Source organism: Poecilia latipinna, unplaced genomic scaffold (genome assembly GCF_001443285.1).
Source record: "Poecilia latipinna isolate Pla-1442-1.1 unplaced genomic scaffold, P_latipinna-1.0 Scaffold2888, whole genome shotgun sequence".
Taxonomy (NCBI): Eukaryota; Metazoa; Chordata; class Actinopteri; order Cyprinodontiformes; family Poeciliidae; genus Poecilia; species Poecilia latipinna.
Window position 1 is genome coordinate 10,248 of NW_015115504.1, and position 14,270 is coordinate 24,517.

Sequence of the window (14,270 nt, forward strand, 5' to 3'; positions counted from 1 at the left end):
TAAGGTGTAAAGTTTACCTTCGACCAAACGCCCCCCAAAGGAATCCCAGCCCCAAAAGGAATTTGTAAAAATGTCCGCCAGCGCCCCCTGCCGTCCTCTGAACGACCCCTGGGGGGCGGTACCGCCCACGTTGAGAACCGCTAATCTAGAGGCTTGTTTTAAGTAAATTAGTCCTTAATATTAATGCAAAAGTTCTGGTTTCAGTAGCAGATTATTTAACTAGTAAGACATTTTTTTCCATGTTAAATCAATTTCTCTGCCTTAGAACGAGCAATTTTTCATCAATATTAAGGAATTATTTACTCAAAACAAACATATATTGCTGGAAAGTTGCTTCCAAGTTAGTTTCTCTTATTCCAAGTGTGCTAAGATATTTGCACTAGAAACTAAACCAAAATTACTTGGTAAGATTTTGTGTTTTTGCAGGGTGGGGCAATTAGCATGTCAGTGTGAGTCGATTTTCATGTGAAGTTACATGTTTCCTGATGTACAGGCGTGTTTCTCTGTGCGCCCTGCAGCTCTCTGTCAGCAGGTTGAGGATCGGCGTCAGTTTCTCTTTGACTCGATCTCCCTGAGAAGAACAGAGACAGTTGATTGCATGTTCACAAGAAAGAAAACAAACTTTAAAACGTGAACGCTCCCTCCCTCACCGCCTCCAGGCGCCTCTCCATGAAGGTCAGCAGCATGTGGACGCAGTCCATGTTGACCCCCAGACTCTGCTTGGATTCGGGCTCCAGCGGCACCGTGAGCAGCACATTGAGACACTGCAGAGGAAGCGCCGTCAGCAGGTTCACCGTGTGACTGCAATGACAGGGTGAAGCACAAGGCTTATTAAACCAGGAGTTTCTTTTTGTTGATCCGTTTCTGAATAAACTGACAGAAAAGTGAGATTCAGCTCTCAAAGTCGGCCTTTAAAAACCTTCACGACGTTTGAACTTTGGCTAATTTTTTCAAGTTATAATAAAAACAAAACAATGTAAAGTGAAGCAATATATATTTAAGTGGAGGAAAAATGATGATATGGCTTTCCATGTCTCTAATTAACCGAGCTTAATAACTTTGGTAAAAAGTAATAAAGAACCAACTAATTTGTTTAAATAAAAATATATTAACAAATGCAGGTTTTTACAGTTTGTCAGATTTTTTTTGATGGAATAAAAAAAACATTACAGCACAAAGTATCTACAAAACAATGACTCTAAGACAACTAGCAAAACTTGTAGGTATTTTTTATGTCATAGGGTGGAAACAATGAAAGTTTTGTGTCCAAACAAGAATTTTAATTTCAATTTCAAGTGCACAAATATTAGTAACAAATATATAAACTTTAGAGGAAACAAATTATTTTTATAGCATTTTCCACAAATATCAACACAATGTTTCTTACCACATCATTGCAAAGATTTTTTTAATCTTTCTTTGTTTTAAAACCATTAAAAACAAAAATTTAAAATAAAAATATGGTTCTTTAAATGCAAGAAAATATTTTCCGTCATAGATATTCATCAAAAATTATGCAAAACGTTGCATATTATGTAATGTGGGATAAATCTGGAACATGTTGTATACTTTTAATTATATGTATTTAGTTAAAAAGAAATAAATGCAAATATATATATATATATATATATATATATATTTTACAATAAACGTGCTATGCTATTTCTGATAATTAGTAACTGTTTAGAAAACATTTGTCAGATCATTTTAGATACAAACTTTCTCTCACCAAACTTGTTCATATCTGTGTTGTACATAAAAACGTCCGTCCTATTTTATTTATTTGTTCATTTATTTATTTTGGGAGCAGCTGGGACATTTCTCCTCACCCATGCAGCTCGTCGGTGTCTTCAGGCAGCAAACACTTCCTCATCAAGCAGAGGCGCAGAATGGCCACTAGGTGTCGGTAAAGAGTTGCGTCGTCCTGCACGGACAACCCAACAACTCATTTCTCTCTCTAGAAACAAACTTTTACGTGTAAGATGCAACTGAAAGGTAAAAGGTTGCAATATCTTGATTAAAAAATAATTAAAAGTAAACCATAAAAACAGAACAAAATACACACTTCCCCCTTCCGTTTAACCCGCACAGTGTCTGACCTCACTTGGCTCCTGCTTGTGGGTGCTGTAGGTGATGTTGAAGAGGATTTTGAGGATCTCCACGATGCGCTGCGAGGCTTCCAGAGAGATGGGTGGTGCTGCGGGCTCCAGCACACACTCGTACTGCTCCTTCCACTGCACCTCCAGGCAGCTCTCCAGGGCAGCTGTGAGGATGGGGACGCCTCCCTCCTGGAGGAGGAAAATGGAGAGAGAGTGAGGAACCCTGAAGGAGGTTAGCTAAACCTGAATGTCTCACAGAGTAAACCTGTTCATTTACCATTCAGAGGTACATTCACAGTTTTCTCTGCATTTATGTAATATAAATAAAAGCTTAAATTGTTTGCCACTGTCATCTTTAAGTTCTTGTTCAGTAATAAACCTTTAAATTTCCCATTTTTGTTTTCTCTTTAAACTGTTTGTCACAATTTTTAATAGACACAAATGTTAAATAACTATGAGATACTGAAAGCTGACGTTCTGGAAAAAAGAGCAAAAGTACAGACTCAGTGCAAAATTTTTGAGAATTTTACAGCCATAAAATAAAATAAAAAATACCAGGTGGCCCAGTTACAATTATGGTCATAAGAGGTTAAAGTAACTAACTTTCTTTGATCAAATTTAAATACATGGCGCAATGTTGGCTTTCTTTGGTAGTCTTCTTGCTAACCTGACATCACCTCATGGATCCTCAATAGGAGGAAATGCCTAAGATTTCTTTTAACGAATTTAAATAATTGGTGCAGTGTTGGCTTTGTTAGGAAGTCTTCCTGTTAAACGGAAATTACTCCTCTCCACTGTCACCATTTGAATCCTTAATATGAGGCATTGCTTCCAGTTGTCTTTAACCAATTTGCATAATTTGGGCAGTTTTAGAAAAACACAGTAGACCACATGAATGTGGCCTCATTAATTTTCACAGCAACAAGAACAAATCTTGGTTTCGCTGCACACAAGAAAAACACATATTGACTGGTCTGGTGTTTTCTCCTCCAACAGAACCAACACACTGACAGCTGCCAGATCTAACTCTAGACTGCCACCTTCAGGCCTCTCCTGATCAGTTAATAACAGTGTCTGGTTTTATTTTTCCCCTCCGTGGGCTGCCGCCTTATTGTGGTGGAGGGGTTTGAGTGAGGTCCTCGGAGCTGTCAGGGGCTCCATGAATCTGGGTGGGGTCTGCAGTGTCAAACGGCTCCTAGGGGAGGGATCGGACCCAGAGCAGCCTGAAGACCACTTAGAAATAGAGACAGAAGTCAGGGTTTCCCCAGGGTCTTAAAAGCTTGGCGGGCCACAGGGTTTGCGTTCCCCCTGCAGGCTAAGCTGGGAAGTTCTCATGTCCACTGTCACAAGAATCCTCAATACGAGGCATTGCTTAAGGTCACTTGTTACCAATTTGCATAATTTGTGAAGTTTTAGAAAAACAGTAGACTAAATAAACATAGGTGGCCTGATCTTTTTTCACAGCAACCACAACAGATCTTGGATGCATGAGACATGTTGGGCTACATAAATGTATCGGGTTTGATCTTCGTGAAAGCAAGAAAAACAGATCTTCAGTTTCCCCATGCAAGAAAAAGTCTCGTCTGGTTGAACTTCCGGCCTGCTGATTTTCTTCTGGTCTTGTTTTGGTCGTTTTGTATCTTCAAGGACACAAAATGTCTTGATATATCTAAAATCCTTAAAATACATTTGTTTATAAATGTGGCTTGACAGCTGTATGAATAAGGTTTCCAGTAACAAAAAAGCATGTTATGATCAATTAAATGCTCTGATACGTCATTGTGCTGCCAAACATATAACGCTGAGTGGAGCGGCTGACCGCTCCAAGATGGCCGCCCTAAATCTCGTCAGCAACAACAGGTGAGAGCGGTCCATGAGGCGTGTATCCTGATGTCTGTGCTTTTGTTTGACATACTCCCCGTCTTCGGGGCTTTTACATAAACGGATGTACCTGTTTGAGCTGAATGCTGAGTTCGGGTCTCAGGGCGGTGATGAGGAACATGAGGCGAAGCTCGTAAAACTGAACACTGGAGGGAGACGACCAGCTTACACTGGAGGAAAGACACTCAATCAGGCCGCTCAGAAGCCTGAAACCATAAGCGGGAAAACGTTTAATTACATCTCTGGTAGATTTAAAACTGTCAGTGTTTAATTAACACCTCTGGTTGTTGGGTTTTTTCCCCTGCAAGTGTTTTATTTTTCTGTATACCTCTTGTACACTTGCCACTGGCTCAGTAAAGTTTTATTTAAAAAAACCGTAGAGAGGAAGATGAACTGTCATAAATACTTTTAAACAGCTGATAATCAAAACCTCAACACAGATGTCCAACTTTATCCAATTGAAAGTTTAGACTTTGTAAATATAAATGTAGGGGAAGGAAAGTGCGCTAAATGAAACATTAGCGCTACTATTAGCGGACATTCGCCCAGTGTGCATGATGAATTAATGAGATGCTATGAAACTTTTCGTCTTGTTTTTGAGATGGCGGTTGTATATAAATAATTTTCGTTTTTGAAGTTAGCGTTGGACCCACCTGAGCGCGCTGAACCTCTCCTGAGCCCAGGTGCTGTTGTACACCACGTTGCACAGAACCTTCATGGCCTCCTTCCTCAGCGCCTCCTCCCCCTGCTCCTTCTCCTCCACCTCTCCTTCCCCCTCCATCTTGCTCTCTCTGCGGTCTCTCCTTCCCCGCTCCAGCGCCTTCTGATGGATGCTCCCTCTGTGCATTTCATTGATGCTGGTCCTGTGGCTGCCGAACCAGCTGTTGCTGTCCAGGTCGCCGCCGCTGGTGACGCTCCTGGAGTCCTCGTCCACTGCAGGAAACTCCTCAGTGGGGTCCAGGGCCTCGCCCTGGCCGCCGTCCTCTTCTGTGCGGCCCTGCAGCAGTTTGGCCTCGGCAAGGGAGGCGATGATGTTGTCGTAGAAATCAGAGTCGGGGTCGTTGCCTTCCTCGCTGGCGTCGTTTGTGGTCAGGCCGGCCAACTTGGCCAAAGTCAGCAGAGTGCCGTCAGTCACCAGATGGCCCAGAATCTTTTTGTCCCTGGTCAGGATCCTTAGTGAGTGCAGAGAGACTCTCAGCAGACTGCGCTTCACTCCTGACCTCATGAACCTCACAATGACGACGGCTAGATTCTGAGGAGGGAGACAGAAAAACATCAACAGGGCCAGGAATCGGAAACATTTGTTAACAGAGATGGAAACTTCAAAAATTGGACAAACTTGACATCCTGATACAAGAACCACTACAGCACAGGTGTCAAACTCAAGGTCTGGGGGCCAAATCTGGCCCGCCGTAGCAGTTTTCTTTTGCAAATCTACAAAAGTCATGGAAAATTCACACAAAATCAAATATATTTTTTATAGATTTAATGCAAATTTTTCTCCAAATTGGCCAAAATCTTTGGGTTTAAGTGACTGCTGCGTCAGCCTCACTTGATGTCAAGTTGTAGTCTGTGATAGTTACGGCGATTAACAAAAGACACATTTAGCATCATAAATTAGCACAAATATCATAAAACTTCCTTACAAACATTTCTAAATTAGTACCACAAAATCTGTGATTTTGATTGCAAAAATACACAAAAACAATCATAAAATCCTGGAGAGACGTTCAATATAATTTCATTTTAAGAAACAGTTATTGAATGCTGAAACAAACAGCTATTTATTGATATTTTAACAGTTTAATGGGTTTTATCAATAGATTCTGGCACAGCTGGCCCTTGATTTGGCCCAAAATGAAAATGAGTTCGACTCTCCGGCACCAGAGGCATGACTGCTGTACGCCAGACAATCTTTATTCATCTGTTCTGCAGCCACAAAGTGGCTCTTAAAAACTCTAAAACTTCAAAAGAACCAGTTAATGTTTTAAAATGCAAATATAATAACAAAAGCAGGTTTTTAACAATTAAAAAAATAATTCTGCACTTAATTTAACAAAAAATGACAGAAAAACTACCAGTAATGCTTTAAAAATTAGTTTACAATCTCTGTGCTTTTTAAAATATATATGTGTGTCCTCTTTTATCTTTATTCTAAGTCCTAAAAATATAAATACAATTTAGTTTTTTTTTTAAAAAACGTTGTGACACAGCTGGGTGATACAAAATCATTTAAAAATGTATTTTTAAATTTAAAAAAATAATTCAATAACTGTAAAAAAAAAGTTTTTATCTTTAACTATTTTTAAAGATAAAATATATAAAAAATTATTTTGCACTTGACATTGTGGATTTCTTAACAATAGACTGTATGCAATAATGAAAACTTTTTTTAGAAATCTTTTTTAGATGTTTTACATAAATAGTCCATAAATGTGTTTGGTGCTGCTCATCAGATGTTACCTGTCTGAGGATCAGGCCTCGATCTTCCTGCTCAAAGTCGTCAATGTCGGAGTCAGAATCAGCAAAGTCCCTCACTTTATTCTTCCTGAACTGATAAAACAGTGGAAAGAATAAATAAAACACGTTTTTCCAACTTTTAGTTTCCACAAAACTGCAGGAATTAAACTTTGGCAGAACTTTACCTCCTCTAGTTTTCTTTGCTGGAGAATCAAATAATCCATTTTTACAGGCAGCAACAGAGGAAAGGAGAAAATATATCAGCAAAGAACAGCAAAGAATGTCCTCTAAAATATCTTATAAAAGCTAAATTATACTTTAACATGAAAAGTAGGTGGCTGCCAGAAACCAGGGACTAAACATTTACAATCTAAAAGCAACAAAGTAAAAAAACAAGCTTTTATTAGCAGTGACTGTAAAAATAACAGTTAAAACTGGAGCTCTATTTCTGGTCTATAGATAAGGGAGAGTCAAATATGCAGCACAGCTTCCTGGTGCAGGATGCTAGAAAAGTAGCAAAATACTGCACAGGTGAAAAATGGCAACCTATGTAGTTGAAAAGTATAATCAAGATGCTTAAAAGTGCGGGGGATTTGTTGATTTTGTGTGAATCTCCACAATAATTCTCAAGACACTGGAGGGACTGATTGATAGAATTTGGTAGTAAACAAATGAAAACGGCATTAATTTGATTTATAACATAATGTTTAAGCACATGTAGTGTTTAGTCTAGAATCTAGACGGCCACATAAAAAGCTACGGCGGGCTGGATTTGGCCCACGAGCCTCGAGTTTGAAACACGTGACTTGAATGTGAATACTTTTGACACCTCTGCTTAAAACACATTATTTTCAGGACTTGAACCTAAACTGAAATCCCTGAAAACTCCTTTTTAATCTAACAGGTCTGCAGTGGCTGCATCTGAACTCAATCTGCCTGAGCAGGCAGAGGATCAGGAACGACTGATGCAGCAGAATTACTAATCACAGCCAGACTGTGGGGTGGAGGCGGGGGAGCGAGGACGGCGTGGAGGTGGAGGTGGAGAGCGATTAACTGAAGGATGTGAGCCGAAACTTTCTCCAGGCGCAGCAGGAACTCACCCTCCTCCTCTCCCGCTCGTCTGCATCAAAGAAGAAGCACTGGGCGTACTGCAGATCAACACAGTCACACAATAAAAATAAAGGCTTTTTTATCAGAAATCACTCATGCATGAGGAATCGGCCGCCCTCTGTGGCGGCGTTACCTCTTTGTTGAACTGCTGCAGCTGCATCTGAACGCCGTCCTCATCCCCCTGCTTGATGCACTGGATAATCCCCTCCATGTCCACGTCCATGCTTCCTGCGCAGGCACACACACGCACACACACACACACACACACACGGACCATAACTGAATTAAACTTACACAACAGTAAACAAGGATGGCAACATGAAAAGCAACTGACTAGATTTTACCTGCTTTTTGGATCAAATGAGGAACTAGAAAAGCAAGAAATATGAGAAAATAAGAGAAACCTACTTAAATATTGATTTATACAAGTGATTTTTCACCTTTTTTGATCAGTTTGCGCAGATTTAATAGATGAATGCAAACATAAAACTCCATCCATTCACTATCTATATGCACTTATCCTTGCAGAGTCTTTATCAATAATTAAACACTGTGGACAGGTTCAATTCATCACACATGGACACACTCACAGCTAAAACCAATTACACTGCAAAACACTAAATCTAAATTTAACTAAATTTTTAGTGAGTACACTTTAAATAAAACAAGTAATATTTCAGCAAGAAACAGGTTCTTGTTTTAAGTCAGTAATTCCTTAATATTGAAGAAAAAGTTCTAGTCATAAGTGACATAATCTGCCAGTGTAATATAATAACTTAGAATTATAACCAAATATACTTGGTAGGATTTTGTGGTTTAACCTAGCAGTCATGTTTGTGGATTGTGTGAGGGATCCAGAGTACCCAGAGAGAACTCATGCATGCACGGGGAGAACATGCAAACTCCATGCAGGAAGACCAGAGGATGGGATTCGAACCCAGGACCTTCTGCAAGGCAGCATTGCTCCCAATCTGTCACTCCTGTGATATTCCAGATTAAATCTCTGAGCCAACCTACCGTCCGCGGCTTCCAGGTGAGGAAGATCACCTCAGATCTCAGAGTTCGGGTCGATCGCAGCTCCTTCAGCGTTCCACGTCTCTGCAGTTTGCTTCAGATTCCAGTCCCTGTCATGCAGCCTGCCTGCCTCTCCGTGTTTCTCTCTCTCTTTAATCCAAGGGAGATGCAGGAGCCGCCGAGTGTTTATGGTTATAATCCACTAATGGACTCTAAGCTTATATCTCCCTGTGTTGACCTTTCAACCTGTTGGAGGTTTCCCATGTGTGTGCCGCTCTGCAGCAGCAGAAACAGCCATTAAAACTTCCTTCTTTCTTCAGCTGAGCTTTTCTATATGTTATAAAACCAAACTGGATCTAAATGTGGCTGAGAAAAACGACTGAATAAAACATCAGCTGCTGCTGTCAGCGTGTCTGACTGCTTCCCTCATAATTAAAGGGAAAAATGAACCTTTGTGAGGATTTCTGCCAAATCAAAAGGTTGGAGACGAAGTGTGTGTGACAGGATTTTATTTTAACAGTACAGTGGATGTGACGTTTGTTTATTTGTTCTCCAAGTTGTTTTGTTTAGTCAACAAGTTGTTTCTCCAGACTTTTATTGTCGGTGTATTAAGTTCCGTTACGCTGCTCTTGACGGTTGGTGGTTACCATAGCAACCAGTATCTGACAGCTCCGCCCCCTTTTCCTGTTGCCGTTGGTAACTGTGGTACGTATTAGGATTAACTCTGTTTTCTTTACAATTATTGCATTTTAACATGTATTTTTAGACAGAATTGATCTAACAGTGTTTCGTGAGTAAGTTTGCTATGTTTTGTATACGTTTTTAAATGTTATCATTATTAATGTGCATTTTATATATGTTTAATTTTATAATCGTTAGCCTCTGCTAACTGCTGTTAGCTGCTCATTGGCAGTTATTGCTCTGTAATTTGTTTATGGTTATTTGTTATATTTTGTTTACTGTATAGAGGCAGAAGCTGTTGGACTGATGTTAGCCACCAACTTGATTTCGTCTTTTGTTAGAATAAATATAGTAAACATGAGTGTAGTTTTATTGTAAGTCAATTTGGTTTCTTTTTGTAGTTTTTTTTTTCCTATTTTTTGTTAATGGATGGATTTCTACTTATTTTGTACGGGTTTTATTGCCTGCTGTTTGTAAAATTGCACAGTGAAAAATTAGCAGCAATAGTTTAAGTTAGTAAGCAGGAAAGTTTACAGCTGTAAATTCATTTACAACTGTCTCTGTTTCAAAGTAATCATTTAATTAGCACAATTAGCTTCATATTTAGGTAAATATTATGTTTACAAACTAAATATTTATCTCCAAACAAACTATTTAGATAAAAAGATATTTTAGTTAACAAAATAGCTTGAAAGCTAAATATATTCATTCAAATAATTTGAGCTTAAAAATGTATTTCTGGTTTGCTCTGTAAATATTACAAAGTAATATTTATTTGTGTCTCGTTGTTTCCTAAACCCAAAACAATAAGACATAAATAAATCTGAGGATTAAAAATAATTCATATTTTACTGAATGTTACTGTATTTTCAGTAACATTAAACCAAATATGACTGCAAAAGTTTTTCAAATTGCTAAAACATTTTATTAAGAGTGAAATAAAAACCTTGTGTGGTGATTGACTGATTTTCTCAGAGTTAGGCCACAGCAGGTAAACAGGGACACTTCCTGTTGGGAACACAATCCCTCCCTTCTATCCGATTACCGTCGGACATAATCCGCGATTAATCATAGGTAAAATAATAATCATTTGAGTGCTGGAGCTCTTTTATTCACACACACCTGTGATGACTGGTTCTGGGTTCTCAATGGAGCTGTGTTGTAAAATAAAACTGGTGAAGTGAATTAAATAAGAAAAAGAAACCTGGAGAGTTTACCTTATTTTTGCATTTATGGAATAAATTAAAATTGTTCCTATTTTCAGAAGGTTAATAGTTAATAATTTAATTAATGTTATTTTTGCTTTCCCATCAGCTTTAACTACAGCCGTTGTTTACTGAAGGAAGGAAGCAGTAGAGGTGGACGGATTGATCCAGAATAGCAACAGAACTGATACCAGATCAGAATTGGTTATGAAGTAAATACTGTCCCAACCAGGCTGGATTGTTTTCATTGTTTTGGTAATGCAACACACACACACACACACACGCACGCACGCACGCACACACACACACACACACACACACACACACACACACACACACAGAAGGTAAAAAAAGTACAAAACTAATGTAACCTATTCAAGCCAAAGTGCGGTTTTTGATAAATTTATGATTCTCAGTCCAACCTTTCATTTGCCCTGTAATGCCCCCTGGTGGTGATCCTGTGTAAATGCAAAGCAGATTCTTGTGCATCCTCTTATGAAAAAGGATCAGAGCTTTCCAATTTGCCACCATGTTTGCATTTTGTCTTCACTGTATTGACTTGACTCAACCACAAGCTGTGCACAGATCAAACCATCAAATAAATTTTTATAGGACATTTAAGCAACAAGGCATTTCAAAGTGCTTTACATCGTAAAAAAAATACAGTCATAGAACACATAAACAATTGAAACATTACATTTAGTCAAATGTCACTGTTAATTTTTCATTATGTTTCAAAACAAACTCTAAATAAGCTAAATATGTATCTTCAAACTAAATACTTAGTTAGCAAACTTAATGTTCATCTTCAAACTAGATATTTAGCTCTGGGCTAAGTAGTTATTATGAGGGTCACCCATCGTTAGTGTGATTTCACTTCACTATTAACTTTACTACAAAAGTAGAAGTTTGTAACAAACATATTTTACTTATATTTTGCATATTTTTATCAGAGGTCTTTGAATCCAGTTTATGCTGAAATGCTAAATATCACCTGTTCATGTAAATTAAAACTCTGACATCAGTCAGCAAAGTGTTAAAAACTCTTGTCTTAAATTCAATTTCAAATTGGCTCTGTATCATGATAATGATACAAAGCACAAGGTGTTGCAGTGGCCTAGTCAAAGTTTGGATTGATATCCAGCTAAAATAGTCATTTCATGCTCACAAATCCTCCAATCCTGACTGAATGAAAGCAATTCTGCAAAGAAGAGTTGGTCACAGCAGTTGAAGCTCATCTAGTTTGGATAGAAATTTTATGTAGACATCAACTATCAAGCCCTGAAAGTGATTCTCATCTGGGTTTAGGTCTGGACTTTGACTGGGCCAAAGGTTGCTAGCCAACATTTAGCTGTTATCTTCAGCTTACTGGAAGCCTTACGAAGTGGTTCACATGCTGATGACGACGTGTCTCCTGTGATGAAATGAATGAGCTAATATGAAGTTTTTCTGCCCGGATACGCTCCCGTGTGTTCGGTGAGTGGAGGAAACGGGGGGCAGATACGGGCCTAAAACAACAGGATGCTCAATACGTCACAGGCAGAAAGGTCCAGAAAAGTCCTCACAAAGTAAACATAATATTTTTCATGGTGAATTAGGCCTAGGATGTTACTAAATGAGAGCTGTAAGAGGTGGATGTTGTGATTTTCTACTGTGGCATATTACACACAGTTTGACCACTGGTCATATTCTTATTCATTCTGGAGACAATGGGAAAGTTTTATTGCTAAAGAAACCTTTAATATTCATCAGCATTAACACCTTAATGCCTCATCAACATAATCATTTGCTCAAATGATTTCAAGAGTCAAAAAAATTATTAAACTGACCATAACAAAATAAACATCTACTTTTCTAACCCCCAGTAGAAGCTGGCTGTGCTGCAGTGCTAATGTTAACAGGGACAATAATTGGAGAATCAGTTTTAACATTTTTGTTAAAAATACAGCTTTATTTTATTTAAATTTAGCATGCTATTCTACGCTGTTTCCTTTAAATCAGTTTTCCTCAAACTGTGGTCCAGGCGCCCCCTAGTTGTTAATAAGGTACTGCATGGAAACAATTTGCCGTGAGCTCAAAGTCGACGCTACAGCTAGCTCACCAAAGATTGTGTTTAAAGATAATGATGGATGAGTGGCTTCAGACCAGGTCACTAAAAAGAAAGCCTGAAGATCCCAGTGGAAAGTTTCTGAGGGTGAGTTGCAGAACTTTTATTTTTGAGCACTATAGCATGTGAAGAAGTTCTTTTTTGATTTCCATGTGTTTTCTATCATTGGAAAGCTAAGAATCCATGCTTTCAGAATCTACAAATAACTCAAAATGACAGGGTAAACTTATTTTATTGTGAAAAAACAGCACTACCTTCACATTTAGAAAAAAAAGACAACATTTTCATTTCAGGTTATATATATTAAGATATTATGCTATTGCAGGGGACATTTCAATTGATGTGGTCCACGAGTGTTAACCGCTCCAAAAGCAGGAAGACGACTCCAGTGCAGGGCATTATGGGTAAATACAACCAAAACAAACCAAGAGCCGAGGGCTGGCGGGAGAAATGACTCCTGATTTTTTTTTTACCAAAGACATAAAAGGAATCCTAAAACTGCTCTAATCTGATGCTTCTCCTTTTTTTTTTTTACATTTGTGAAGTTTATTGACTCCATTCAGGAAGTTGGGCTCAGTTCTGAGGTTTTTGTGTCGTTTCCTTCAGTGGTTCTTGTTGCAGCGCCACCTCAGGTGAGTGGAGGTACCATGTCGCTCAAAGGCTTTAGTTCATTTGACTCAGTGCAGTGTGAAAGCGAAGTGCAGCAGCTGAAAATGTAATAAATGTTGCACCTTTGATCCCCAGTCGAGCCGCGTCTACCAGACCACCAGGTGGGAAAACACCTTTCTGCATGAATGGAGGCAGAATATACATCACACTTTTCATTTATTTATTTGTCAAAATATTTACGTTTATTTATTTTCTGTCTACTTCTCCACTATGACACCTTGTTGGTCCATCATGTAAAAACATGTGTATGCACAATGTATAAAAACTTACATTTTTACAGAAATAGTAATTATTTTTGGAAAAAAAATATGAAATCTAACTAGGAAGCAGCTTCTTTTTGTGTTTATAGAATCAACTACTGAGAGTGTTAAAATTAAGTATTTATTTGGAATACTAAGTTTAAGTGCAAGGTAAACAATTAGAAATGGTTTGATGTAATATGTGATATGTTTGTGATGGAAAGAATCACTTTCCAATGAAACTTTGACAATCCAAATTCAAAAACATCTACAAGAGATGGAAAATGTACATTTCCCTGGAACGCCCTTCTTTTGTTTAGTTTTCCTCTTCTTTTTTATCGCTCTTTGGGAGATTTAAAAATAAAAATAATTGTGCACATAGAGACTGAAAACAGATCCAAACAACTCCAGACATCTAAAACATAAAGTGTAGCACAATTTAGACCATATTTCCTGTAAATGACCCCTGACTGTTGTATGGATGGACATTCTGTATACTGTTCCCTCTATACTTTCCTTTTTGTTTTTATTTCAATAAAGGAAACTTATCCATGGGACAGTAAACAACTCTGGCTGCTGCGGTTTGTTTTATGATCACTGCAAAACCTGAGAGCAGATGTGAGATCAAGGAGCTGCTCCTGTTTCTATCAAAGTTGGAGGCGAGGTGGATGTGAGTGAAGGACATTTCAGGAATAAACACAATGAGGGAAAAATGACTCAAGGGGGAAAAGGCCCAGGGAAAAAAACAAAGAGGCGATAAAGAAAGGCTCGGAGGAGAATCGGGTTATTCTGGGCTCAGCGGGCT

At 38.5% G+C, this 14,270-nt stretch overlaps 1 protein-coding gene and 1 long non-coding RNA gene across 3 annotated transcripts in view; both read right to left on the minus strand.

Moving 5' to 3' along the window:
- The window catches only part of LOC106939486 (synembryn-A-like), a 14,898-nt gene extending 5,890 nt beyond the window's left edge, over positions 1–9,008 (minus strand). The window contains exons 1-12 of one of the 2 annotated variants that reach the window (XM_015021884.1): positions 8,568–9,007; positions 7,895–7,918; positions 7,684–7,778; positions 7,541–7,588; positions 6,626–6,643; positions 6,444–6,533; positions 4,634–5,232; positions 4,051–4,186; positions 2,100–2,288; positions 1,830–1,924; positions 651–801; positions 476–571 (exon numbers count right to left, since the gene is read on the minus strand). In XM_015021884.1, the coding sequence (XP_014877370.1) occupies positions 476–571; positions 651–801; positions 1,830–1,924; positions 2,100–2,288; positions 4,051–4,186; positions 4,634–5,232; positions 6,444–6,533; positions 6,626–6,643; positions 7,541–7,588; positions 7,684–7,773 (1,512 nt within the window). In that variant the 5' untranslated portion in view covers positions 7,774–7,778; positions 7,895–7,918; positions 8,568–9,007. Of the gene's footprint in view, positions 1–475; positions 572–650; positions 802–1,829; positions 1,925–2,099; positions 2,289–4,050; positions 4,187–4,633; positions 5,233–6,443; positions 6,534–6,625; positions 6,644–7,540; positions 7,589–7,683; positions 7,779–7,894; positions 7,919–8,567 lie in introns of both variants that reach the window. The other variant, XM_015021885.1, reaches the window with a different exon arrangement.
- Positions 9,009–14,123: 5,115 nt separating this feature from the next.
- LOC106939487 (uncharacterized) overlaps positions 14,124–14,270 on the minus strand; it is an 8,071-nt gene continuing 7,924 nt past the window's right edge. The window contains exon 3 of the long non-coding RNA XR_001422857.1: positions 14,124–14,268. This is a non-coding gene — a long non-coding RNA (uncharacterized LOC106939487). The remainder of the gene's footprint in view (positions 14,269–14,270) is intronic.